The 26,053-nt window shown below is 34.4% G+C and overlaps 3 protein-coding genes, 1 long non-coding RNA gene and 1 pseudogene across 5 annotated transcripts; 1 reads left to right on the forward strand and 4 right to left on the reverse strand.

The window, feature by feature from the left end:
* Positions 1-3,519: 3,519 nt before the first annotated feature.
* Positions 3,520-5,367, reverse strand: LOC146943554 (non-specific lipid transfer protein GPI-anchored 29-like). Its single transcript, XM_085741833.1, has 3 exons — positions 4,896-5,367; positions 4,510-4,542; positions 3,520-3,891 (listed from the first exon to the last, which is right to left on the reverse strand). The coding sequence occupies exons 1-3, from the start codon at positions 5,236-5,238 to the stop codon at positions 3,677-3,679; spliced, it is 591 nt and encodes a 196-aa protein (XP_085597959.1). The 5' UTR covers positions 5,239-5,367; the 3' UTR covers positions 3,520-3,676.
* Positions 5,368-8,264: 2,897 nt separating this feature from the next.
* Positions 8,265-15,854, reverse strand: LOC146943555 (uncharacterized). Its single transcript, XM_085741834.1, has 10 exons — positions 15,497-15,854; positions 14,494-15,060; positions 12,562-14,375; positions 12,315-12,445; positions 11,871-11,937; positions 11,167-11,254; positions 10,745-10,914; positions 9,551-9,694; positions 9,212-9,340; positions 8,265-8,652 (listed from the first exon to the last, which is right to left on the reverse strand). The coding sequence occupies exons 1-10, from the start codon at positions 15,732-15,734 to the stop codon at positions 8,491-8,493; spliced, it is 3,510 nt and encodes a 1,169-aa protein (XP_085597960.1). The 5' UTR covers positions 15,735-15,854; the 3' UTR covers positions 8,265-8,490.
* Positions 15,855-17,083: 1,229 nt separating this feature from the next.
* On the forward strand, positions 17,084-18,296 carry LHCB6 (light harvesting complex photosystem II subunit 6). The gene is made up of 2 exons (XM_085741835.1): positions 17,084-17,392; positions 17,632-18,296. Exons 1-2 carry the CDS (start codon positions 17,157-17,159, stop codon positions 18,179-18,181), a joined length of 786 nt encoding a protein of 261 aa, XP_085597961.1. The 5' UTR covers positions 17,084-17,156; the 3' UTR covers positions 18,182-18,296.
* A 126-nt stretch (positions 18,297-18,422) lies between these two features.
* On the reverse strand, positions 18,423-20,822 carry LOC146943557 (uncharacterized; annotated as a pseudogene). The gene is made up of 4 exons (XR_015025612.1): positions 20,481-20,822; positions 20,237-20,286; positions 20,010-20,154; positions 18,423-18,877 (listed from the first exon to the last, which is right to left on the reverse strand). The product of XR_015025612.1 is annotated as an uncharacterized LOC146943557 (transcript).
* A 1,039-nt stretch (positions 20,823-21,861) lies between these two features.
* Positions 21,862-24,660, reverse strand: LOC146943558 (uncharacterized). Its single transcript, XR_015025613.1, has 2 exons — positions 24,050-24,660; positions 21,862-22,773 (listed from the first exon to the last, which is right to left on the reverse strand). It is a non-coding gene; the product is annotated as an uncharacterized LOC146943558 (long non-coding RNA).
* Between the last annotated feature and the right edge of the window lie 1,393 nt (positions 24,661-26,053).

The raw sequence follows: 26,053 nt of genomic DNA on the forward strand, positions 1-26,053 counted from the left end.
TTCACCAGAAGCTGAACCTCAACTGGATTTACAAAAGATTCAAGATTTGAAGAATTATCAATGCAAAAGCTGTCTATTGGATTCGAAAACACAAACGAAGGATTAGTGGAGTTTTGCAACGGTCATTTCAAAGGTGTTTGAAGGCTTGTGCTTGCAATTTGGACGAAAGCGTTGACATTGTACTTTGTACGAATTGTACAACCACGTTCTCCACTACTCTGTTTTGTGTCCACGCTACAAGACAAGAAAACAGCTCCAGAATACAGCTTCGCCTGCATAGATGTTCCTTTGGATAAGGAATGGATTTCAAATTTGTTCTTCATAGGACAACAACCAAATCAGGCAAAAGATCATTGGTGAAAGATCAAGCTTCAACAACGACTCTTTGGTGTGCTGGCAATTTCACAACGTCTCTTTCACACCTCTATATAAAGGAGTGAAGAATTAGAGTTTTGGTAATGCAAGAACGCTGAACGAAAGACTCACAAGATTTTCACAAGTACCAAACCTCTGCTGAAATTGTTCTGCATTCACTTAGAATTTCTGTGTCTCAAAGTCATATCTTAGAAATTCTTAAGTCCATTGAGTCTGTATCTGATTTGTATTGTGAGCACCTCTGATTGTATATCAAGTGTTCAACCTTAAACAATTTTCTGTGTAATTTTGTTTAGTTAGGAAGTCTCTTGCAGTTGTGCTTGAGCAGGAAGTCTCTTGATTGTGTTCTTGAGCAAAGGAAGTCTCTTGCTTGTGTGCTTGAGCATTGGAAGTCTCTTGCTTGTGTGCTTGAGCATTTGTAATCAGATATTACTCATAGTGAAATCTCCTTGGAAGTGCAAGGGGGACTGGACTACTTCCGGATTGTGGAAGGAACCAGTATAATTGCTTTGTGTCGTTCTTCTTCTCTCTCTCTGTTTTATTCCGCTGCATTTAGATTCTGATTATCACTTCAGAAGCTGTCTCGCTTAGCTTCTGATCAGTGTGTTCAGTTTTTAGGAGAAACGAAGAATTTTTCTAAAACACAATTCAACCCCCCTTCTTGTGTTTTTCTCACCTTCAAAGTATTTTCACACGCAACTAGACTTATCATTTAAAGTGCTTAACTCAGTTGGTAAGGACATAATATATGCAAGGTCCGGGGTTCAAACCTCGGCCATCACAAAGAAAAAAAAGACTTATCATTTAAAATAATTTATATTCATTCATAAATTAACTTACCTCTCTCAACTAGTGCATCGGTTAGTGATTGAATCCTGAATCAAATAGTTAAAATACACAGGCTGGTGTATTATTAATTAGTAAATTAATGTGCCGTTTTATTTAGTTCGAAAAGATGGAAAATTCAAGTGTTTCCAATTTCCCTTTCGCTGTTTATTTGGCGTCTATATGGATGCCACATGGAAACAACGACGAAATTGTTCTGCCATTTACCAATGAATCACAGAAACATACATAATATTCAAAAATGGGAAACTGATTAGAAGCGTGATTGCTGGATATCCCAACGTATAAGCTACCCATCTCATGAACCCTATAATAGTCCAAATTAATTAAAACTGGAGAATTGATTCTAAGCAAAAATTGGGGTGGACAATGCACATTGCAAATCAACGTAGTACACAATCCAAGTGGATAGTGCAGGTCAATCTTACCACTACTACATGAGTATCTCACTCTCTAGCTGGTACACTCGATGAATATTTGATCCTTCAAATATTACTCTATCACCAACTTATTTCCTAAACTATATCACCAATCTTTATTCAGAAAAAAATCCCTTCATGTGTCAAAGAAAAAAAGGAAGAATTTAACTTACACTCTAGAATTTCATTACCTCAAAAAAAAAAAAAACTTTTATCTAAATCAACATACTCTAAGAACATATTTAATGTCTAAAAAAGTTTCATAGGGAAAAAAAATGCTCCTTAATAAAAAACACAAGTCAACCTTAAATAAGTAACTAACGTGTGATTTGGGGACTGGACCAACTAATTGATTGTGATGAGCAAAGTAATGGGTGTAACGGTGGTTCTTTTGAAACTGCTTTCAAATCTATAATAGCATCCCAAGGTATTGTCACCGAAGATGAATATCCATATATACCAAGAAAATTCTCAGACATGTCTATTAAATGATCAAATGAAAGTTGCAGCCCAAATAAATAGTTATGAGGTTGTAACTGACAATGATGAACAACAACTACTACAACTTGTTGCAAAACAACCAATATCAGTTTCCATCGCGTCGGTGATGAATTTACAAAATACAAAAGAGGAGTTTATTCAGGAACATGTGGTTACTCTCAGAATCATGCGGTTACTATAATTGGTTATGGGATAAGTGAAGAAGGGGAGAAGTATTGGTTGATTAAGGGGTGAAAACTGGGGTGAGAGTGGCTACATGAGGTTGCTAAGGGAAAGTGAAGATGCTGGAGGTCAATGTGGAATTGCTAAGCATGTTGGTTATCCCATTATATAGTACTTCCAAGTTTGAAATGAATTTCATTGTGCTGTTATTATAAATAAGTTTTCTATGTTGTCCTTAATTTCCTTTTTCTAAAGTTGTGCTTTTATTGTATTGAATTCAACATATATGTGTGTATGTATGTTAATCAATGAAAAATAAACATTATAATACATTATGTGTTAAATATGACGGATTGTTTTGTAGTAATATTTCCGATATAACATGTTGTGACTTCAAATTTACATCATTGTGTTTAAAAAGTATTGTTTGTTTTAGGACTTTGTGTGAGTCGGGACGGACCCAAGATTCAATGGTGAAAGTAACTATTAACATTTGCTATTCAAAATAAAAAGTGTAACTTTATGATATTCAAAAACTTAGCCAACGACAATTAATAAAAGTAACTATATTAGAAGAAAAATATCAAGAATCCACGTTTAGTAAATAATTTTGCAGAAAAAAGTAGCTGTGGACTTGTGGTGGCCACCATAAAAAGAACCTTCAATGTAAAAAGATCATAAGCAATGAGATCATGCATGTTATTAGTTGGAGTTCAACTACAAGACAATGCAACATTCCGGTCCTGTGTGTCTCTTGACACATGTACTTGTCACCAAGAAACCAATTCCATGACATTCAAACCCATATCAAAATCACTATCAAAATATAAATAACAATAATAATGCTAAACTAGACTTTTGACCAGTGCGTCGCATGAGATTTCTCGACTATAATAGAGATCAATAAATAATCTTTAACCCGTAAGATCGTTGATATGGTAGAAAATATTTTCTTCAAAAAAAAGGCAAGCGGATAGGAATGAAATTGGTGTGCAATGCATTTTTTTAGATGAAATTTGTTAGGTTAAATAATTGCAAACCTAATAAAGCAAATGAGCGGAAAAAAATTAGGTTAAGTTGATGCAGACGTTACAAAATTAATAAATAAGGATTTATTTACGATTGTGGTGCATTGGTATTTTTATTGATGTATTCATATTTATATATGTGGACCGTTACCGTTGTTGTAAACAAACACCAACCTGAATGTCAACACTTTGATTAAAGCAAAAAAGTTCTATTATTGATTATTTAAACACATTCCTCCCCGTGCAACCACGGTGTGAAAAACTAGTACTCAAGAAAACATCAAAAATTCAAAATAGACCCTTATGCTATAACCTTCCTAAACTCAAAATGAAACTAGAAATGGCTCAAATGCTTGAGAATAGAGATAAAAGGCAAACAAGGAGGGATCCAGCTGGAATAGGGAGCAATGTTGATGCTGCGCTCTTGACATTCGATGGTGCCTCTGCCGAAGTTGTGGCTGCTGGTGTTGTGGTTGCGGGTGCTGTAGATGGACCATGCATAGGAGTGGTCCCACCTGGTGCATGAGCAGCTGGTGGGGAAGGTGGGGAAATGCTTCCACCTATAATTTTTTTATTCATAATGATTCATAACATGTATACACAACACAAGAAATTATCAATGCAAGGAAAGCATAACATGTATGAAAAAAGTGATTGAAAGTAATACCAATGCAAAAGAATGAAAATTAGAACAACACTTGTTAATTTTGAGATACCTTGTTGATTCCTACATTTCATTACTAATAGGAGAAAATGTAAATCATGTAGTTTTCAAACAATCTACCATGGTATAAGTAAGATTGAATTATTAACATTAACACCAGACAAGCCCACAATTAACAACATTAAAGCATCGACAATTCCTTAAACTGAGTTGACAGGTATAAATAAAAATCTGTAGAACACATGAACTGAAAAGGACACAACAATTTGCAACAACATATATATGAGACAAAAACAGCAAAATTGGATACGGTATCGATAATTTGGTGGTTGATCTGAATAGATAGAATCTGATATCATATTAAATTTTTATATTACGGGTTTAACCCATTCTTACAAAATTCAATACAAAATATCATATGAATCAAGCATATATGACTCCATTTTTAATTTGGAACAAAATTCAATACAAAATATCAAAACCAAAGATTTGTAAATGGCATAAGGAAACATACCAGGAGTAGCAGCACCAACAGGGGCGATAGACACTGTAAACAAAAACAATTATTCATCATTGTCATGTCACAAACCTAGGATCAAGAACAAAAAGTGAAATTTTTTCTTCAACAAACATTTAAAAAATCAAACTTTACAATAAAAAATAAATCAAGCAAATGAAAAATTAAGGAAACAGAATGGTGGGCACAGACACTCCTCGGATTACGTGTCTTCCAGTGTCAAACACGCTTTGACATGTCGATGTCTGACACCAACACCAACACCACACAGATATATATGATTGCACTGAATTATGTCAATTTTTTAAAAATTATCAAGGTGTCGGTGTTCGTGTTGTTTCAGGTGTCTGTGTCTAAATGAAATGAAAAACAGAAAAACTCACGTCCACAGTTAGAGAGAGGAGGAGCAGAGAGACTGCAAGCAGCAGGAAGAGTGACAGCTTTTGTAACATTCAAAACAACACCAAGATTAGCACTGTTTTTGAGAGCATCACAGAGACAAGTAGGAGATGTTTTCAGAACAGTTTTCAAGCCAGAACAGCATAACACTGATGGTTTGGTTGCGGTACTGTCATTTGAAACAAATGACAAACAATCAGCCATGGTGACGACAATGGTTGAACAATCAGCAGAGGGTGATGGAGCATCGCGTGCTGATGAAGCACTCGGAAAATCAATGGCCCAGATGGCAAAAATGCAGAGAATGATTGAAAACTTTAACGCCATGATGAAGAAAATGGAGAAGAAAGAGAGATTGTTGTGATGTGGAATTGGTTATATAAAGAGTAGTGGAGAATTGTGAAGTGGAGAGTAATGAGGGGAGTTTGAAGAGAATGACTCGGTGTGTGTTAACTGTCTTTGTGATGTGTATAAAATGCATGGAAAAAGGATTGTCTTGAGATAGGGATTAGACCTTACGTATTCACATGGTCAACATATATCTCGAATTAAAATTGGATGGTTTAGATTTTAAATTTTGTAAAATAAAAATTCAAATTTAAAATTTAGATTATCTGATTCCAATTCAACGATCATGAATGTATTGACCGTGTAAATGTGTTGGATATTGATTACAAAAAATTCAAGTTGGTGTGGAAATCGGATTTTTTTTTGGTAGTGTAAATCAGATTTTTTAGTTAAAAGGAAAATAATTTCTAAAATAAATTGATTTTATCCTTATCTATATCTAAATTTTCTGTAGAAAGAAGGTATTTATTTGTTATTATTATTATGTAAAGAGAATGATAAATTTAACTCTTTTTTTTTTTTTTTTTTAAGAAAAGTTGGCAATAACTTAAAAATAAATTATGTGTTTATGGCTGCTGATTTTCGATAATAACCTAGCATTTTTAGAAAATGTATGTAAAGTCTAACTATCATGTTGTCTATTGTAGCATTTTAGGGAGTTTGGACACATCATTTCTGTTTGGCTCAAATCTAAATATGGAGTGAGGCCCTTACTGAAGATTCCTCTCCAAGATGACGTACAGAGGAATATGGCGCTTAGTGTACTTAAGAAGCCTTTTTGCTGATATGACGACTTCTTTGGTGCTCTTGATTTGTTGTATATAGCTTTTCTATTGATTTTGGTCATGGTCGGTTGTGTTCAGCTCTTATGTTGCTTTAGGTCTTGGTCAAACATGTTTATGTTGCGGTTTAGATTGATTTTGAGACAAAAAAGTTATACTATGATCCAAAGAAATAAGTAAATTAATGTGATATATCATCATCATACTAATAAAGAAAAATAAATAAGTAATAGAATATATGTATGTAGCCTAGTTCATTTTAGTTTTGATTTTGAAAATGAATCTAAAATCTGATCCAATCAATTCTTACAAAAATACATTATAACACATCAATGCATTATAACACATCAAATAATATTTGATTTTGTGCAATTTGTTAAAAGTAATCTCAAGAATACAAATCTTCTTAAAGACTAATTATCTATATAGATAGATAGATATAGACTAAACTCTAGAGAGTGGAATTGAATTACACCATCAAAGGATATTAGGTTGGGTGTATTTCACTCCTACATAGAGGGCATAAATTGGTATGCCGTGTGTTTCGGGCATCTTGGTTAGTTAGAAGAGGAGTAGAAGTAGAAGAAAGTAGAATTGCATCTTACGTTTGTAGTTACCCACAAGTACAAGTAGACTCCAGAGAGTGTACGTATCTTACTATTCCAAATTTCACACACTACCACCACTACTCACGTTTGTATTATTAACCCACAACTTTGAGTGTGTTCTTTGAAAGTATCAATGCGAACATGGTGAGTTAGATGTTGCTTTCCAAGACAAATTCGGGCTTCTTGACAGTTTTCATTCTTCTGGAGTTAAACACCATATGTGCACCTTTTTACGAAAGCTAAGTGGACTTTCAATCAAATAATCTCCTTACATCCCAAAATAACTGAGTCATTTGCAATAAAATATGGTACCAAAATAACGGATCAATTTCACTTTTTAATGTAATATCAATTAATTTTTTCAATTATACTCTATAATTAATACTACTTTTATCATTCTCAATTTAACATCATTCACTCTGCATTTATGATAATGTTGAATGTACAAATATTTGACAAGAACACTAAAAACTCTCTCTCTCTCTCTCTCTCTCTCTCATAGATTTTTCTTAATATGTGTATGTGTGAAATGAACAAAAACTCACATATTATGGAACAGAGGGAGTATAGATATCTCTTTCTTACACGGCTAAGTCAACAAGAAAATTAGATTTGGGTTAATCAATTTTTACATTATTGTAATCAAGAGATTAACTTGATTAAAGAGTTTCACCGAATAATGAATTGTTCTTGATAATTCAAATTCAAAAAATTTAATTAGATCTTACTTATTTTCTGATCGAATTTCAGGTTACTAGCCCCTTCCCCTAAGAACCATAAGATCAACACAAACCAAAAAAAAAGACTTTAGGTGGCGTTTGTTTCACGGATGTGAAATGTATGCCCAAGAATAATATACTTAGCAATAGCTGAAATCATAATTTTGGGTACTTTTCAATAAAAAGAAAAAGATGTTTGGTGAGTATTTTATTCTCACCCATTTCCTTGGAAATAAAAGCACCTCGCATATTTTATACCAAAAATTAATTTCCTAACTTTGTCACAAACGGTGCCTATCTTTGTAACTTCTATATTCTGGTGAATAATTTTTACAACCATGAAAAAAACACCGCCTTACGGTACCATATTGCCACCCATCATGTATCTCAATCATCAACGGAAGAGCATAGCTCATTTTTTTAGCTCCCATCTTGTGTTTTATGAATTTTGTTCAAATCATATAGCTAACTTCATGTTTTTAAACCCTTTAATGGATGATATCTATAGGTACCTTCTTTATTCCGGCCATTGATTCCAAAAAAACTATACATGTGTTCAGAATCATACTTCTTCTGCACGGAAAAATTTGTTTTTGGATACATTTTAGGAGTGAAAAAAAAGAAATCACTATGTATGTTTTACTTCAGTTGTGCGTAGCAAACCTCAAATGATCATGACTTTTAGTTTGATCTGAATCCAAGTAGAGGTGCATGACCATGACTATATTATCACTTGGACCCAATTTTTAAAAACCGGACAGGCAATCGAACCGGCAGAATGTACATATATTTCATTTAGAGCGCAGAAGTTGTTTCCATAATGCATTTGATTCTCCCTTTTGGAACTTTTCCATTCAGTAATGTTATTTAATATAGAAATGAGAATAGACAATGGATGAGGTGGAATGAATGTCATCACTTTGCATTCCATTCTATTATTTATTTTTTAATTTTCAAACAGTGGAATGCCATAACATTCCATTCCATTATATACAGTAATAATCCCTACATAGGTGGGAAGTTCATTGGAAAAATTGCATCTCTTCAGTATCATGTTTACCAAACTGGTTGTATGTGCAGGTGAAATATAAATAAATAATGAGATGAATAAACTAGAAATAGCTATGTAGTTTGAACCAATGACACTATAACAGTTACATCATCAAGCTTGCCACCTGCATAACCCACATAGCCTAAAGCCTGAGCTGCATCACCAAAGGGACTTCTAGTGGATCTTGATCTTCCAACCTCTTGTGCCGTCGTCGCCAATATTTCTGCTATTTCCTGCAAGTTATACGTATATGTTAGCATAAGCTACCAGATGTTTTAAGCACATGGTAAACTTGATATTGACCATGATTTTGCCAAGCTAACAAGTTAGCAATAGGTTGGTTGTGTTTGCTCTCACTTTCATAGATGATTTTTTTTCGAAATGTTCTCTACTTTTCTCTTCAACAAGGTAGTAATGTTTTTCTTTTCTTTATTAAAAAAAATCAAGATAAGGAAGAGCTTTGACGCATTGGTAAGGTTGCTACCTTGGGACCAAGAGATCGCATGTTCAAATTTTACACAAAAGCCTCTCCACTTGTGGTGGTAAGACTACTCACATCTACCCTCTTCAGACCCCACTTGGTGGGAGCCTAGCGCTCAAGGCCACACTTTATTCAAAATATCAAAATGATGGAATTTGAAACACGTGTGGAATAAAGTACATTTTATATAATGTGGAGAATAAAATAATCAACTAAAGAATATTTTTTCACTACTCATCATCGCTAAATGTAAGCATTAGAAAAATAGACAGATCCAGATGGAAAAGAAAGAAATAAAGGCGAGAATCAACCTCAGGTTTCAGGCTAGCTTGTAGTGATTTTGATACAGTTGATGCTATTTCTTTCTCATAAAGATTGTCAAAAAGACCATTTGTGCCAAATACAATCACATCACCATCGTTTAGATCGATCTTGTACTCCTGAAACACATTTTGCTTTGAGTTTCAATCGTATTCAATCAATGTATACAAATTATTTTTGTAGGTTTAATGAATATTATTAATTAGTTAGTAATCTAAAATCCTCCAAGCCACCTCTATAATTTTGAGCCTCAATGTTCAAATGAAGTATGCTCAAACATTTCTCAGATCATGTGAAAATGAGGAAATGTTAGGAGGTAGATTACATACCTCAATGATTTCTGAGTGGTCGTCGCCTTTAACTATATGTATCGGAAAACTGAATTCATGAAACATGGCATTTGATGTTTTGAAGATGGAGCCATGTCTTATAATGATAAATCCAGTGTTCCCAACGTTAGCTGCATGGAGGGCCTGCAAATAAATTGCTATACATGATTCACATCGCTGAGCAGAAGATAACACAAAAGTAAAGACACAATTATGATTGCAACCTAAATCTAAGTTGCCAGTAAACAAAATCTATGTCTGCCGGGGATTAACTAATGGGACACCAGCAGCTTATTTAACTGCACATATTTCATATTATCTAAATATAATATGTACAAGCTTCATGACGTGCAAAACAATGGTTTGGCCTCTTTGCTTTTTCCTTCCGAATGAAACGGTTATTTCAAAAGCTTAAGCTTCAAAGGAATGGGACAAAGATGCAAATTATTGCATTTTATAGACCTTATAAACCAAGGGCAGTTCTTACATTACACGGTGGTTTTAAATGGTTACGTTAAGCCCAAGATAAATTCTAAGTTGGTATCAGAGCTTATACTAGATCAGCTGTTGGGTTGCTTGCATCGTCAACACTCCAAGCTCAATGGGCCTCGATGTGAGAGGGTTGGATATTCCACTCTAATTGAGGCCTTCCCCTAGCCACCTAATTGCTGCATTTGGGTTGTGTCGTCTTTGCAACCTCCAACACCTTCATTGTGTTGGGTGTGAAGGGTAGGTTTATTCCCACATTGTCTCGAGATATGGCCTAAGTAGTATAAAGTTTGGACAATTCTCCCCTTACAAGCCGATTTTATATGGTAGAGTTATGCTCAACCCAAATTCTAAGATTTATTTTTATAAACTAGGATAATTCCTCAAATGGCACTTACAAACATGAACAATATCTTAATCAAAGAATACAACACAGTATATATTTACTCATACAGAAGCATGTTAGATATGTAGGAAAGCTGATACACAAAATAGCATAGCGAACTCAAATCACACTAGCAGTACTATAACATAATTCCGGACATATTGACACAAACGTAATACTATGAGGTAACTTAGAATGTAGTATCAATTGAATGAATAACTAAAACGTCACTCAATCTGGCACTGCCTTATCATTCATTTGAGCTACCCACTTATTCTGTTCAAATTTGAACTATTTCGCACAAACAGAAAATCATTTACCAGTCCATCAAAATAAGCAACCAAAACAGAAGATGACCCTGGAGAATGTGTTTCAGCGGTGCTTCTGATAAGAACTTCTGCAGGTTTTATCGTTGAAATGTTATCACAATTTGACACGATATCTTCACAATTTCCCATGAGTTCCCTGATATACACTCCAGTATTACTCCCTGCATAATTATTTCTGGTCTATAAATCTAGTTTACAACTGAAAAATACAAGATCAGAGGTTTGATAATGGAACCTTGAAAAGATACTCTTTACTCAGTCCAACAAATGGAAATAATGTTTTCATAATAGTAAACACAAGTTCACAAATTACAACGAGGAAAATAAAAATATATTTGGTAGATATCAATTTGATGATTCAATTGTACTATCGGAGTTTGAATTTAAACTAACATTCTGTGCAGAAAGGATACCTTCAAGTGACCACTGACCAACTCCATCAGCCACAACTAGCCAGTTTAGGGGAGAAATAATATAAGCATCTTCTCGACTAGTCAGTTCCTGAAAGATGTTATTAGTAGGATTATTTTCCATCTACTTTAAGGATTCAAGCCAAAATCACTTAAAATATAACAAGCGTAGGCGGTCAAATTTCTCATCAGAATGATTTGCAATTACATATTGCGGGCTACATCACTTCTAGACTTGAGTAAATAAATCATTTGGGAGATTCAACAACTAACAACATAGATGCTAAATCCCACAGCTGAGGACAAACCAAGACACACAAGTACTCCTAGAAATTTAACAATTTCATTACGTTCCAAATTTCATCTACTTCTATCACTCGACACACACAAGTACTCGCAGAAATTTATGGTGTAGCTTGTCATTTAAAAACATCAAACATATCAACAACACCAAAACAGAAACAAAAGCAATGACAATAACAATTTTTTCAATACCATAATTTTATAAGCTAGAACAAGGGAAAATCACAAATTTGCAATAATGATTAATTATTAACAGAAAGCAACCCTGCATTATGCCCTAGCAAAATTAAGAAAATATATCTTTTCAAAGTTTGATTAAATTAGGGTACTGAAATTCAGGCATTCAGTCATTTGCAAGTTTAACCTGACTTCATTTCTAATCCCTATTAATGCCAGGACGGTACCTCAGAGGGATGAGGCAAGCAAGCAGCACCAGAAACTAGAAAAAGCTCCGTTCTTGAAATATTTTCCCTGTACACATTCAATTAATCAACCAGCAAGAGCCATGAAAAAGGGTTTGATGAGCATCAAACCTAGATAATAGTATTTCAACAATGATAGTTTTTGTCTATTGCTTGAGATGACAATTAAAAAATCAATGTTTCATTCCTAACAAATCCCATATTTAAATTGCACCATAAAGAACCTCTATATCATTCTCAGACTTTGAAAATTGTAGCTTTATTACCAAATTCAGCAACTAGAATGTTGCCCAGAAACATTTCTTTTCAACGAAAAAGGTGAAAGTTTTACCAGTGTGAATACATTTACCTAACCACATACTGAAGACCGTGTGCAGAAAGAGCAAACGTAATTTAGAATACAGAAAAGAGAAATAGTTGGCATACCCATCACTAGCCATCTGAACTGAATGTATCTCTGGTACCGTATTAAGTATTGGATTTTCATAATCACTTCTTTCAATATTTCCAACATCTATTTTGTTTGCCAAGTCTGAGGATGGAACCAAATCATCCAACTAAACACAAAATTGACACAGAAATCATATTAAAAATGTTAATGCACTCAAAGAAAATCATACACCCAGTAAAGTGTGAATTATAGCCCTCCATAAGGAAAGGAAATAAAACTAACCAATGCTGACTTTTTCATTTCACTTGCATCAACTGAGTCATCCACGACATGGCGATTGCTTTCATCATCGTCAGACCCCAAAGAAGTAGATACCGGTGCCGACTCACATAAGTCAGTATCAACACCGCCTGTCAAGTTGCCTGTTGTACTATAATTAGCTTGTTCAGGTTCTAAGGAAGTGGATAATGGCACCAGTTCACTTAACTCGGTATCAACAACGGCAGTCAGGTTGTCCGTTGCACTATAATCAACTTGTTCAGCCTCTAAAGAAGTGGATATTGGCACGGCCTCACTAAACTCAGCATCAACACCATCAATCTGGTGGATTGTTTCTCTATTAACAGACGGTTCAGAGTCTAAAGAAGTCGGTACTGGCACCAACTCACTTGTTATGCCGTCATCAACATTACCAGTCAGGTTGTCAGTTGCACCATAATCAACTTGTTTAGACTCTAAAGTAGATATTGGCACCAAATCAATATTGTCAGCATCAACACTTCCAGCCAGATTGTCTGTTGCACTGTAATCAACTTGTTTGGACTCTAAGGAAGGGGATACTTGCACCAATTCATTTATTGTGGCATCAGCACTGCCAGTCAGGTTGTCTGTTGCACTATAATCAACTTGCTCAGACTCTAAAGAAGTCGACATTGGCACCAATTCACTATCATTAGTATCAACACTGCCAGCCAGATCGTCTGTTGCACTATAATCAACTTGTTTGGACTCTAAAGATGTGGATATTGACACTAATTCACTATTTTCAGCATCGACACAGCCAGCCATATCATTTGTTTCGCTATCATTAGCTTGTACGGACTCTAAAGAGAAGGATTCTGGCACCAATTCACTTCTTGCAATATCAAGACTGCCAGTTAGGTTGTCTGTTGCACTATAATCGACTTGTTCCGATTCCAAGGAAGTGGATAATGGCACAACTCCATTCATGTCAGGATCGACACTGCCAGTCTCATTGTCTGTTGCACTATAATCAACTTGTTCAGAGTCTGAAGAAGTGGATACTGGCACAAATTCAGTTTTGTCAGCATCAACACTGCCAGTAAGATTGTCTGTTTCACTGTAACCAACTTCTTCAGACTCTAAGGTAGTGGATACTGGCACCAAATCACTCATTTCAGCATCGACACTGCCACTCAGATTGTCTGTTTCAATATAACCAACTTGTTCAGACTCTATGGTAGTGGATACTGGCATTGATTCACTCATGTCAACATCGACACTGCCAGTCAGATTGCTTGTTGCACTAAAACCATCTTGTTCAGACTCTGAAAAAGTGGATACCAGCGCAGATTCAGTTATGTCAGACTCAACACTGCCAGTCAGATTGTCTGTTGCAATATAACCATCTTGCTCAGACTGTAAAGAAGTGGATACATGTTCCAGTTCACTTATGTCAGTACAGACACTACCAGTCACATTGTCTGTTGCACCATAACCAACTTGCTCTGACTCTGAAGAAATTGATACTGGCACCGATTCACTTGTTTTGGCATCAATGCTGCCAGTCAGATTTTCTCTTGCATTACAATCAACTTGTTCAGACCCTGAAGAAGTGGACTCTGGTACCGATTCAGATATGTCAACATCAACACTACCACTAAGATTGTCTGTTGCACTGTAACCATCTTGCTCGGTCTCTAAAGAAGTGGATACTTGTTCCAATTCACTTCTGTCGGCATCAACACTACCAGACTCTAAAGAAGTGGATACTTCCACCAATTCAGTCAAGTCAGCAGCATCAATACCACCTGCTACGCCGTTTGCTGCTCTATCCACACTATTGCCATTGTCAACTGTAGAGAGATGAGCAACTTCAATGTTAGCCTTCTACCTGACAAACAGAACAATAACTATCAAAAACTTCAATGGACAATGTTGTTTACGGAGACACCACATAAGTCAAAATATCACCTTCTTCTTTCTCTTCAGTTTCCAAAGAAGGACCACTACTCAGATCAGAAAACACATCTGACTCTGCTGGAGAAACTGTTGAAACGACAACTTCTTCTTTGTGACTACCAACTTGAGAATCTTCTTCCTCAGACACACTCGGAACAACATTATGCTCAACAGCAGCAGCAGCAACATCTTCACTACAAACTCCATGTTGATCATCACTATCATCAACTGAATCCAACTTAAAATGTTTATCAATTACTTGCAAGTCATTGATCACAGGTGTCTCACTCTCAGGTTCGCTATCAAGAACAACACTGCTTTCGTTTTCACTCTCGAGAAGCGGAGGATTTTGATCAGCAACACCAACTACCACAGTTGAAGATGATTCAATTTCTCCCCTTAAGTTACTATCATCCTCATTGCTCATTTGTTCAACACCATCATCACTTGCCAAAACACTAACACCTTCTTCATCAACACCACCCTCAGGCACGAGTTTCTGTTTGTTTAACTCGGCTATCTTTTCTCTAATCTCGCTAGCATTGCCAAATGTGAACAAAAAACTTCCATCCGGATGCTCTGTCAAAGCAAACAAATCCTCAAGTATGATGAACAAACCACAAGTATCAACGAAAAATACCCTTTTTCAAAGTAGTAGATTTGAATGTTAGTTATACTAATTAGTTACACACATTAGTTAGTTAGTTAGTTACACTTGAATAACTAACTAACTCTTCTTTTTTTTGTCAAATAGTGTGACGAAAATCACACACCGTAATTGGGAATTGCAGGTTCGAATCTACGCACCAACAGATCAAATGTATTTGTAGACATAACTAACTTTTATGTCTAATACTTTAATAAAATAATTAGTGTAACTAATTAGTATAACTAACTTTTATATGAAGAAAAAAAAAATTAAAAAACACCTCACTAACCAAAATGGAAAATAGACAAAAACCCAAGAAAGAAAAAGGAAAAAAAACTAAAAGCTTGAGAGTTAGATGAAGCTTACCAGTTGAAGAGATGACATCAAGTTCTTCATGTTCTTCTTGAGGAGAAGGGGTTGAAGATGAAGTTGAATTGAGAAGTGTAGGGGTGTGGTGAGTAGTGGTGAAGGTGAAGAATCTTCTGGGAAGTGGGGTTGGAGTAGAAAATGGAAGAAGGGTTTGAGAAGGTGGTGGTTTAGGAGAAGGAAGATTGGAGCATGGAAACCATAGACAGTGGAAGCTTCTTGAGAATAGGTTGGACATTTCATCAATCTTTGATTAACATAAACATTAATTCATGGATTATGTTTCTGGGTTTTTGAGTTGTTTAATGTTTGCAATTGCACCTGTGTAAGAAAAAATGAATGAACAAAGGTCACGTGTGAAAAGTTCTGCACCATACATGTCATTAACTAATTGATCCATGTGGATATTTTTATTTTTTTAATTTGAGGTTTATAGTTTATACAGATTGTTTTTACCTTTTCCCTTTATTTTATTTAGATTCTTTTATTATGCTTAACTTAAGATTTAAGTTTACTTAAGTTGAATTATTTGAATTTAACATGGCTTTGAATTTTAGTTGAAACAATATTTGATCATGTTTGATCATGTTTACTTGTCTTTTGACGAGCTATCTGCTCATAATGAATTGGGAGGGTTGAGACTTGAGAGAAGAAAAAAACAAAAACAACTTTGGAGTACATTTATTCATTTATTTATGCTGCTATTTTATTCATTAATAGTCATTATAACCTTTTTTACATTTTTTGTTTTGGAAAGAAACCTTTTTCCCAATATAATTTTCCTTTTTTCCTCCTCACCCATCTGGTAAAGGAAAATATTTGGGTGTCATTGACCTTTGGTGCCATTGGTACCATTAGTTTATCTTAATTAAGATAGAATGATGAATGAATGATTAAAATAAATTATTTAGAGGAGTGAGGATAAGTGGTTAAGAGAAAGATAGAAACAAGAATAATGTTAGCAACACTCACTTTTAAATATTCTATCTAATAGTCACTCTCTTATTGGTTTAAATCATTATGAGTCTACACTTTAAAAATTGAATTCATGCAAAATAGTGGGACATAAGTTGATTTCATCCAATGGCACCAAAAAAATATAAAATTCCAAACCATTTTAAAAAATTTGTTAGAATATCGAATAAAAAATAAAGGTTGTAATAGCGTCCAAATAAGTTACTCTCTGAAGATAATTTTGTTGCTTTTGTTAGATATATACTGTGTGAAAAAAACACAGCAGATATATTGATACCATTTTTTTGTGTGGTCAAGAAGCACCCAATGATGAGAGCCTCAGACACACCTTTGCTTCATTAAATTGGGTTTTGTTTGGATTTGTATGTCTTCCAAATTATCTTTCATAATAGCAAAAGATAGAAAGAGCACAGTGGAGTGGAACATGGTGTCCACGTGGTTGGAAGCCAAATCAGCTTAGGATGGAAATCCATTTCCTATTGGTCCAAAATCTATCCACGATATACCTTAAGATTTCTTGTTTAGATTTCATTGTCCTACATGGCCTTCTTTGAAAACCCCTTCAGGTTCTCTCTCACACACATAAAATACTCTCTAACTAGTTCAATTGCCAAGTGAACTACAAAACCAGTCTCTATTAGACTATTACTCTTCATCTCTATAGTGAGTGTAAAAGATAAGACAAATGGCAGCTGCAACATCTGGTGCTGTGTTGAATGGTTTGGGATCTTCCTTCTTATCTGGAGGTAAGAGGAGCCAAACCTTGTTAGCTACTACTGCTATTGGAGCCAAAGGTGGTGCTGCAGCTGGTAGTCCTAAAAGACTTATTGTTGCTGCTGCTGCTTCTGCACCAAAGAAGTCATGGATCCCTGGTGTTAGATTTGGTGGAAACCTCGTCGACCCAGAATGGCTCGATGGATCGTAAGTCCACTTAACTTAAATCGATTTTACCTTTAGAATTGATTATTTTTTCACAATTTGTAGCTTTTGCTTCTATAATGATTTTTAGCCTTCCACACGTTTACTTAAATTTATTCAAACATAAATCATTTTATGTTCAACGCAGTTCTCACTGAATCAATTATACAAAATTAGTTAACTCAAAATCAATTGTTATTCACTGAATCAATTATGACTTGTTTAATGTTTTTCAATTGTAGATTACCAGGTGACTTTGGTTTTGACCCACTAGGCCTTGGCAAGGACCCAGCATTTCTCAAATGGTACAGAGAAGCTGAGCTTATTCATGGAAGGTGGGCAATGGCTGCAGTTCTAGGCATCTTTGTTGGTCAGGCATGGAGTGGAGTTCCATGGTTTGAGGCTGGAGCTGACCCCAATGCAATTGCTCCATTCTCCTTTGGTACTCTTCTAGGCACTCAGTTGATTCTCATGGGGTGGGTAGAGAGCAAGAGATGGGTCGATTTCTTCAACCCGGATTCACAGTCAATCGAATGGGCCACTCCATGGTCAAAAACCGCCGAGAACTTTGCTAATGCAACCGGAGAACAAGGCTACCCAGGGGGAAAATTCTTCGACCCATTGTCCCTTGCTGGTACCATCGAAAACGGAGTTTACATTCCAGATACAGAGAAGCTAGAGAGATTGAAACTGGCTGAGATTAAGCATGCTAGGCTTGCTATGTTGGCTATGCTGATTTTCTACTTTGAAGCTGGACAAGGGAAGACCCCCCTTGGTGCTCTTGGCTTGTAAACAAAAACAATTTATGTAGATAATTGAACTGAGATGCTAGACAGTTGCAAATGAAGCTTTTTCCTAAGTGTGCTACTCCATGACAAATTTAATTCATGTTCTAATGTTGGATGCATTTATCTTGTCTGTTCTTAGATGTAGTCATTGTAGATAAACCTTGCATTTACCTATATATCTGTTTGATCCATACATGTGTAGCCAATATGCATACAAAGTCTAACCTTTGTCATAAGCAAGAAGATAAAACAAATGTAACGATAAATTGGATTGCATAAGTATTCAGATAGATTCCTTTTTCAAAGTCACAAAGAACAAAATATTTAGATAGATTTCATTGAGAATGCATAAATTAAACGTTCACAAAGTCCTGCATTCAATAGCAAGAGCAGTAAACTAAAAGATGAAGCAAATTCATCTAGGAAGGAAGGAATGAATGTGCTATACTTATTAGCTCCCCATAGCCATCAAAAACTCACCCTCGCATACAACTTCACCACCAACATATGCCTTACCATCCATCTTGGCAATTCCAAATCGCTTCTGCAGCTTGGTAAGTGTCATTATCATAACTAAGGTGTCCCCTGCAATCACGGGTTTACGAAATCGCACTTTGTCTATTCCGGCAAAGAAGAAGTTTGCACGAGAACCACCCACATCAGGCTGTAACATTACCAAACCACCAACTTGTGCCATTGCCTGCAACAAAGATCTCACATTCATGTCCGCTTTTAAAGTACATCATAACATAAACCATATTTCTTTTTTCCTGTTATGTTGTTTGCATAAAACAACAGTTCTCAAGCTAATCCGCAAACTCTGGAAAATTGCATACATTGGTTGTTTATATCCACTCCAAAGGTCTTTCAACTTTTGAGAAATTGGAATCTAAGTAGTATGATTAATGATCTGTACCGTCTTACAAGGAATCAAAGGTTATTGTAAACTGGTTCAATGAAGAAAACAAGACACTAGTTTCAGATGGATATTGAGCTCTTTCTGGTGTTTTTATCAAATTTAAACACTAGTTTTAGACTCCTAATCCTAATCTATCAAGGAAACAAACCATAAAATATAAAGAAATATGGAAACCGATCCTTAGAGATGATTTAGGATATTGTAAATTATTAAGGTACATCTCCAACATTATGCGACATCTGTTTGCATATTCTAACACTACTCTACAAGCTAAAGCTTACTAACCTTGAAGCTTGTTATAACTTATAAATAAAACCTTAAAAAATGACAAATATAATATGTGCTGCACAAAGCATGGTTGGAAAGACAACTCGAGGAGGGTATTGCAGATGTTGGAAAGATGATCATTACTGGAAAGACAACTCAGCAAGATGGTAAGGATGACAACTAGTTTGGATGTTATATAACCAAGGAAGAAAAAGATTTGTTTGAATGATCGTCAGCAAAAGTATTTTGGCAGGCAATTACAATTTATGCACAGAAAGAACTAAAACTTCTTTAAATCGACCAAGAACAACATTTCAAAGCCATCAATATGATTCACAGTGAGAAGCTGGTACGAATCATTGTTTATTAGCCAGTGCCCAGTACTATGGAATGATCGTAGTCCAACAGAGATGGCAAAAGGCTGCTAAAAGGATGTGAATATCAGACCTGTGAGTGTTTACATTGATGGTGGAGAGGGTTTGAAAAGCTAGGTAACACCGAAACCAATCGATAAAGACATATGTAATTATATTCAATTACTTCTATTTTTCAAGTTATTATCAGTGTCGATGTGTCTGGAGTTTTGCATCTGGTATATGTGCGAGTGATTCAATGAATTTAAAGAGAAAAAGAGCAGAGTTGTAACCTCAACCATGAGAACACCCGGCATGATAGGTCTTTCATGAAAATGACCAGGAAAGAAATTGTCATTGATTGTAACATTCTTTATAGCAACAGCAGAAACTCCAGGATTGTATTCAATCACTCTATCTACCAATAAAAAAGGAAACCTGAAACAAGAAACAAGGTGAAGAGTTTGCTTGTTGATTCACAAATGTTTGTTGAGTTGAGTTGAGTTAGCTTACTGCTTACCTATGAGGCAAAATTTCAAGAATCTTATCGATATGCAACAACAGGATACCCTACAAAATATAACCATGGACAAAGTATAATGTTGTCAATTCTCGTAAACTTAGTAGCACCAACACTTCTAATTAAATGTGTGTCAGACAAATATATTCAACTATGTCATTTTCTCAAATTACATGTGTTGGTGTCCGTGTCTATACTGCATAGAGCATACATAAATAAATAAGTGGTAATGAAAGAGACATACTTAATTCAATGGGAATAGTGTGTTGTTGAGGAGGAGCATTAGCTGCGGCGGCATGGGAGGAACAAAAAGTGGTGGTTAGTGGTGGTTGTTTGAAATGGGATCTTGGGAAATTGATGATGAGTGGAAGACAATTGGGTTTGGAAGGAGAATGAGAAGAAATGGGAGAAAGAAATAATGTGTTGGAGAAAGTAGTAGAGGCTGCCATTGAATTGTGTTGATGCTTTTCCTCTTCTAATTACACTTAACACTAATGAGTTTAAGTGTTGCGACATAAACGATGGTAACATCCAACCATATCTACCAGTTTCATTTCAGTTATGGTGGATCCTCCATCGTTGTTCTTGTTTATTCACATTCACACTTTATTGTTGTTTCTGTTCAACTATTCAACCATGACGAAAAAATACAACCAACCAAGCACATACACTCTTTATATCAGAGGTGTCCCCATATCTACACCGACACATAATTACACTGAATTGTAAGATTTTATTAAATTGTTGACGATATTGGTGTGTCAATGTCTATGTCGTGTCCGATGTCAGTATTTGTTTCATAGAAAGAAAAAAAATATATATATATATATATATAAATTGGACAAGATCAGGTGTATATCATCATTCAATCCAAGTTACATTTTTATATTTTAGCTGCAGAAATCGATATTTAACCAAACTCTAAGGTTATTCAAAAAAAAAAAAAAAAACTCTACGTGTAGGAAAATAAATTTGAGCCTTAAAATTTATTGATTTTGTTCGGCTTTTATCATCTTTGCTTTTGAAATCTGAACCAAACCAAATCGATAATGAATGATTTGGTTTGTTTTGATTTAACCAGGCTGATATTTTTCAAATATTATTTTTACAAATCTATGAAAAAAAAATTAATCAATAGTTATAGATTTGTTTTATACTTCAAACAAACAAATAAACTAAAATAAATGAAAATTACATGAATGAACATACCATATTTTATAAGAGAACACTTCTAATATAGTGCCAAATAAAAGAAATGGTCTAGTTAACAAGGGTCTCTGAAGCATTCTTTAAGAATTCTAAAATAAACCATTATTCTTTTAAAAAGTCAAATATTTTGATTTCCAATGCATTAATTACATACATTTTCATAAATACTTATTACTTATTGTCCTTGAAGAATGCTCCGGGCACTCGTTAACAATAAAGTATAATCCAGTTCATGTTTTGAGTGATTTGTTTAGAATGATGTGAAACAGATACATACTAGATCGTATACCCGTGCTACCGCACGGGTCATATATATTCAAACAGTAAGTAACATATTATTCATGGAGAAACTCATTTAACAATATGCAGATTGGCACTACTTCAAAAACAAAATGCAGATTGGCACGTAAACTCAATTTCTGAATAATGTCTTTCAATATAGGACATGCTTTCCAAATATCAATTTGGAAAGTAAATATCAATTTTCAACAAACATCAAAATAGTTGGTAGCTTTTTTAAATATATTAAGCAAAGCTAGCGCAAGAAGCACTATGCTTGCACGGAGGAAAAGAGTACAAATAGGCACCAATAACATAAGGCAACCAAAGAGTACAAATAGGCACCAATAACATAAGGCAACCAAACTGTCACCACCTAAAGCTCATTAAAAAACCTCCTATGTTCCATTCTAACAGATAACAGGAACAAAACAAAACACAAACAGCAGGAGCAAATAGCAAAGGAAATCCTATAAAGCTCCCAAAAAAACAGGACTGCATCACAGTGGCATAAACACGCTTCAGCCATCACCAAACCTGCCAGGCAGCAGCACAACAACCAGCACATAGCAGAAAAGCAAACGCACTCTACAGCTAGCTCCCACCCTGTTGAAGTGGTCACTGCAATCACTGATCAATAACTTTGGTGTCGATCTCTCCCTCTCCTGCTCTTGTTCCTCTAAAAAAAATGCAGAGAAATTTTTAGATGAATTAGAATGTGCCTTTGCTAAAGCAGCAATGAAATTTGAAGAGAAACATGAAGAAGAGAGAGACTAACACTCATATCCTAACTCTAAAAACAAATATTTGGAGATGTGTGGAAATTCAAATTTTTGAGTTAAGAAAGGGAGAAAAAAAATAGATTATAAGGAAAGGAAATGTTGGATCATTCAAGTCTGCAAACCATCTTAATTCAGAACCGAGAATTTCGACCAATTGTCGCAGATGGAGTACTTTAGATAAATGGAAATAAACAGTTAGATAAAAGCACGAACTATAAACCAATTGTCACGATCACCCGTCAATAGTAGCTGACCAATCCACTTTTGCTGCACAAAGACAAACAAACATTAATCTAAATCAACATGCATATGCAATGATTCATAAATGAATGTAATTTTGCTATGTATGTTCCAGATTCATTTTTTACTTTAAAAAAAAAAACCAAACTTTTAGATCGTTGATATTATAATTATAAGTTCAATTATAGGCATAGTTTGCTTGGAAAACATAAGCTACTTTAACAAAAATCTCAAAACAGATAATGAATGATGTTGGGCGTGTGGTGACATTAAAATTGTGTGGTAATATCATATAAAAAACAAACCGCAATTAAGGTCTACCCTACACCAATCATAACTAACTATAGAAACAACACAAAGGAGGACTACCAATTAAACGCAGGAGCATATTGTGATTCATAAATGATGTGTTCAGTATAGAATTTCTGTTTAAAAGCATGTTACTATAAAAGCACTACATTATAACAGGAAGATCATGAAGGCATGTTAAGTATTGAATTTCTGTTTTGATATATTGTATTTAGATTTGTGGTTGCTTTTTTTTTTTAAATTTACTTGTTCATTTCTGTAACTAATTATAATTGGCAATCATATTTTCAATTTATAAACACATAGTGAAGAGGAAAGCACAATCATTAAAGGTCAGCATCAATCGACATATTGGTGTGTTTGAAAAGAAAAAATACACATGATATTTTAAAGTATCAATCAATTTATTAACATTATAATACATTATGGTAAAATCTAGTTAAATATCATCAATTCACTTGCAAACAAACCAAACATGTAATGGAATAAATAAAGTTAGAGAAAAAATTACAGGAACAACATCATAATAGATGTGGATTTAGGATCAAATATATAGTAGCAGTTTGATTTATTGTATATGATAATTCTGTGCACAATGAAAACAAATTGTTATGATCATAAAAAACACCTTGATACATTAATATTGGATGACAAAAATGTCTGCATCAATCCAAACTACACCATTTGTTCATGGAGATTAACGCAGATAGGCAAAACAAAATGCAATAAGACCTAACATGACACCAAAACTCAAAACACGCCACAACAGAATTCTTAAAGATCTGCAAAGGCAATCCCAAACGCTTGACACCGAAATTGCAGGAGTTTTTTTTAATCACACTTACCTTGATGATTCCAAAAAATTACATAAAGAAATCAACAAAAAAATCAACAAAAGAAATTGGAATTGTGAACAAAAATAAGTAATTAAAGTTTTCGATGGATGAATCCTATATGATAACTATAGAGAGATATGGAGAGAGAGAGAGAGTACGAAATTGACAGGAAATGGAGGAGAATCAACGTGAAGCTACATGTTATTTAACTTCTTGTGGGATGCGACCATGGTCTTGCCTTGCCGATGACAGAAGTTTCGAAGTCGGAGCGAGATACAACGCCAACAATGAATTAAATCTTCCTAATACACTTATCTGAATGCACCTGTATTGAATAATCATTCAACAATGTTCTTCCTTTTTACTGAACACAAAGGGGCGTATCTAGGCATATAAGGATATGTATACAGATGAGATGCAGAAGAAGAAACCTAGAGGAAGAAGTGGAGACACAGATGTAGAAGCCGAAGCCGAGAGGAAGAAGTGGAAGAATCACGATTTACAAAGTGGTGGAAAGATGTTTATTGAGAATAGGAGTAGAGAGATCTGTTTAAGTGGCTACCTAATTGAAATGGCAGACATTGTCATTGTTTATTGGTGATAGTATTTAATGGGTATTGTGATGTGTGAATGCAGATTAACGGCTGTGATGCAGTTGGCGCCCAAAGAAAGTGAGATGGAATGTGTGGAGATCTGTTCTGATGGAATCAACGGCCAGCATTACTTCCCGCTTAAACTCATTAGGATTAGGGTTAAGCATCATTGTTAGCATGTATGTTAAGATTAGAAATAAGTATGATAGGCAGATAAAGGTTAAGTTTGATTGGTTTGGTTCAATTTAAATTTGAATATGAATAAACACTCAATCTATTTAATTTGTTTGGATTTGATCTCTAGGATCTTCAGGTCGCCGATTTGGTTGTTACGCCCCCTAGTTCTCATGGGGAAAAATTAACATGGTTTTGTAGGCATTCGGATACCCGCTTGATGATCAAAATAAGAGACATGGATATGAATTTAAGAGCCCGTTTGTTATAGTTTTTTTTTAAAAAAAATCACTTATTTAAAAAAAAATAATCACTTTTAAGAGTTTTGTATCCGTTTGTTACAGCTTTTTAAAAAAATCAGAATTTAAAAAAAATCTAAAAACAGCTTCAAATGAGAAGCTGTTAAGAGCAGCTTCTCAAAAAATAGATTTTTTTTAGAGGAGAGAGAAAATATTGTTTAAAAGATTGAGCTAATTTTGTAACAAAAAATCCCTTTTATATAGTTGTATCCAAACAAACTAGATTATTTGTTTAAAAAAAGTGATTTTTATTACGGTAAACAAACGCAAAATAGATTATGATTTTTCATAAAATCTCTAAAATATAATCTCTAAATTATTTTATGTCAAAATCACTTTTATTTTAATCCGTAACAAACGGGCCCTAAATGTTTTAACAAATTAAATATAACTAGACTTTTGACCCGTGCGTCGCACGAGTTTTCTCGACTATAATAGAGACCAATAAATAATCTTTAACCCGTAAGATCATTGATATGGTAGGAAATATTTTCTTCAAAAAAAAAGGCAAGCGGATAGGAATGAAATTGGTGTGGAATGCATTTTTTTTAGATGAAATTTGTTAGGTTAAATAATTGCAAACCTAATAAAGCAAATGAGCGGGAAAAAAATTAGGTTAAGTTGCTACAGACGTAGCAAAATTAATAAAAGCAAATGAGCGGGAAAAAATTAGGTTAAGTTGTTGTAGACGTAACAAAATTAATAAATAAAGATGTATAAAAAAGGCATGAAATTAAAAAAAATCCAAAAAAAAAGTGTAAAATTCTTGACCAAAAAAAAAGTATAAAATAGAAGGATCGTACGTGATTATTGATATGGTAGAAAATATTTTCTTCAAAAAAAAAAGCAAGCGGATAAGAATGAAATTGGTGTGCAATGCATTTTTTTAGATGGAATTTGTTAGGTTAAATAATTGCAAACCTAATAAAGCAAATGAGCGGGAAAAAATTAGGCTAAGTTGTTGTAGACATAACAAAATTAATAAATAAGGATGTAAATAAAAAAAGGCATGAAATTAAAAAAAAATCCAAAAAAAAAGTGTAAAATTCTTGACAAAAAAAAGAGTATAAAATAGAAGGATCATACGTGATCATTG

The sequence above is a fragment of the Medicago sativa genome, chromosome 2 (assembly GCF_051527215.1).
Source record: "Medicago sativa cultivar Bolivia chromosome 2, Bolivia_mono, whole genome shotgun sequence".
Taxonomy (NCBI): Eukaryota; Viridiplantae; Streptophyta; class Magnoliopsida; order Fabales; family Fabaceae; genus Medicago; species Medicago sativa.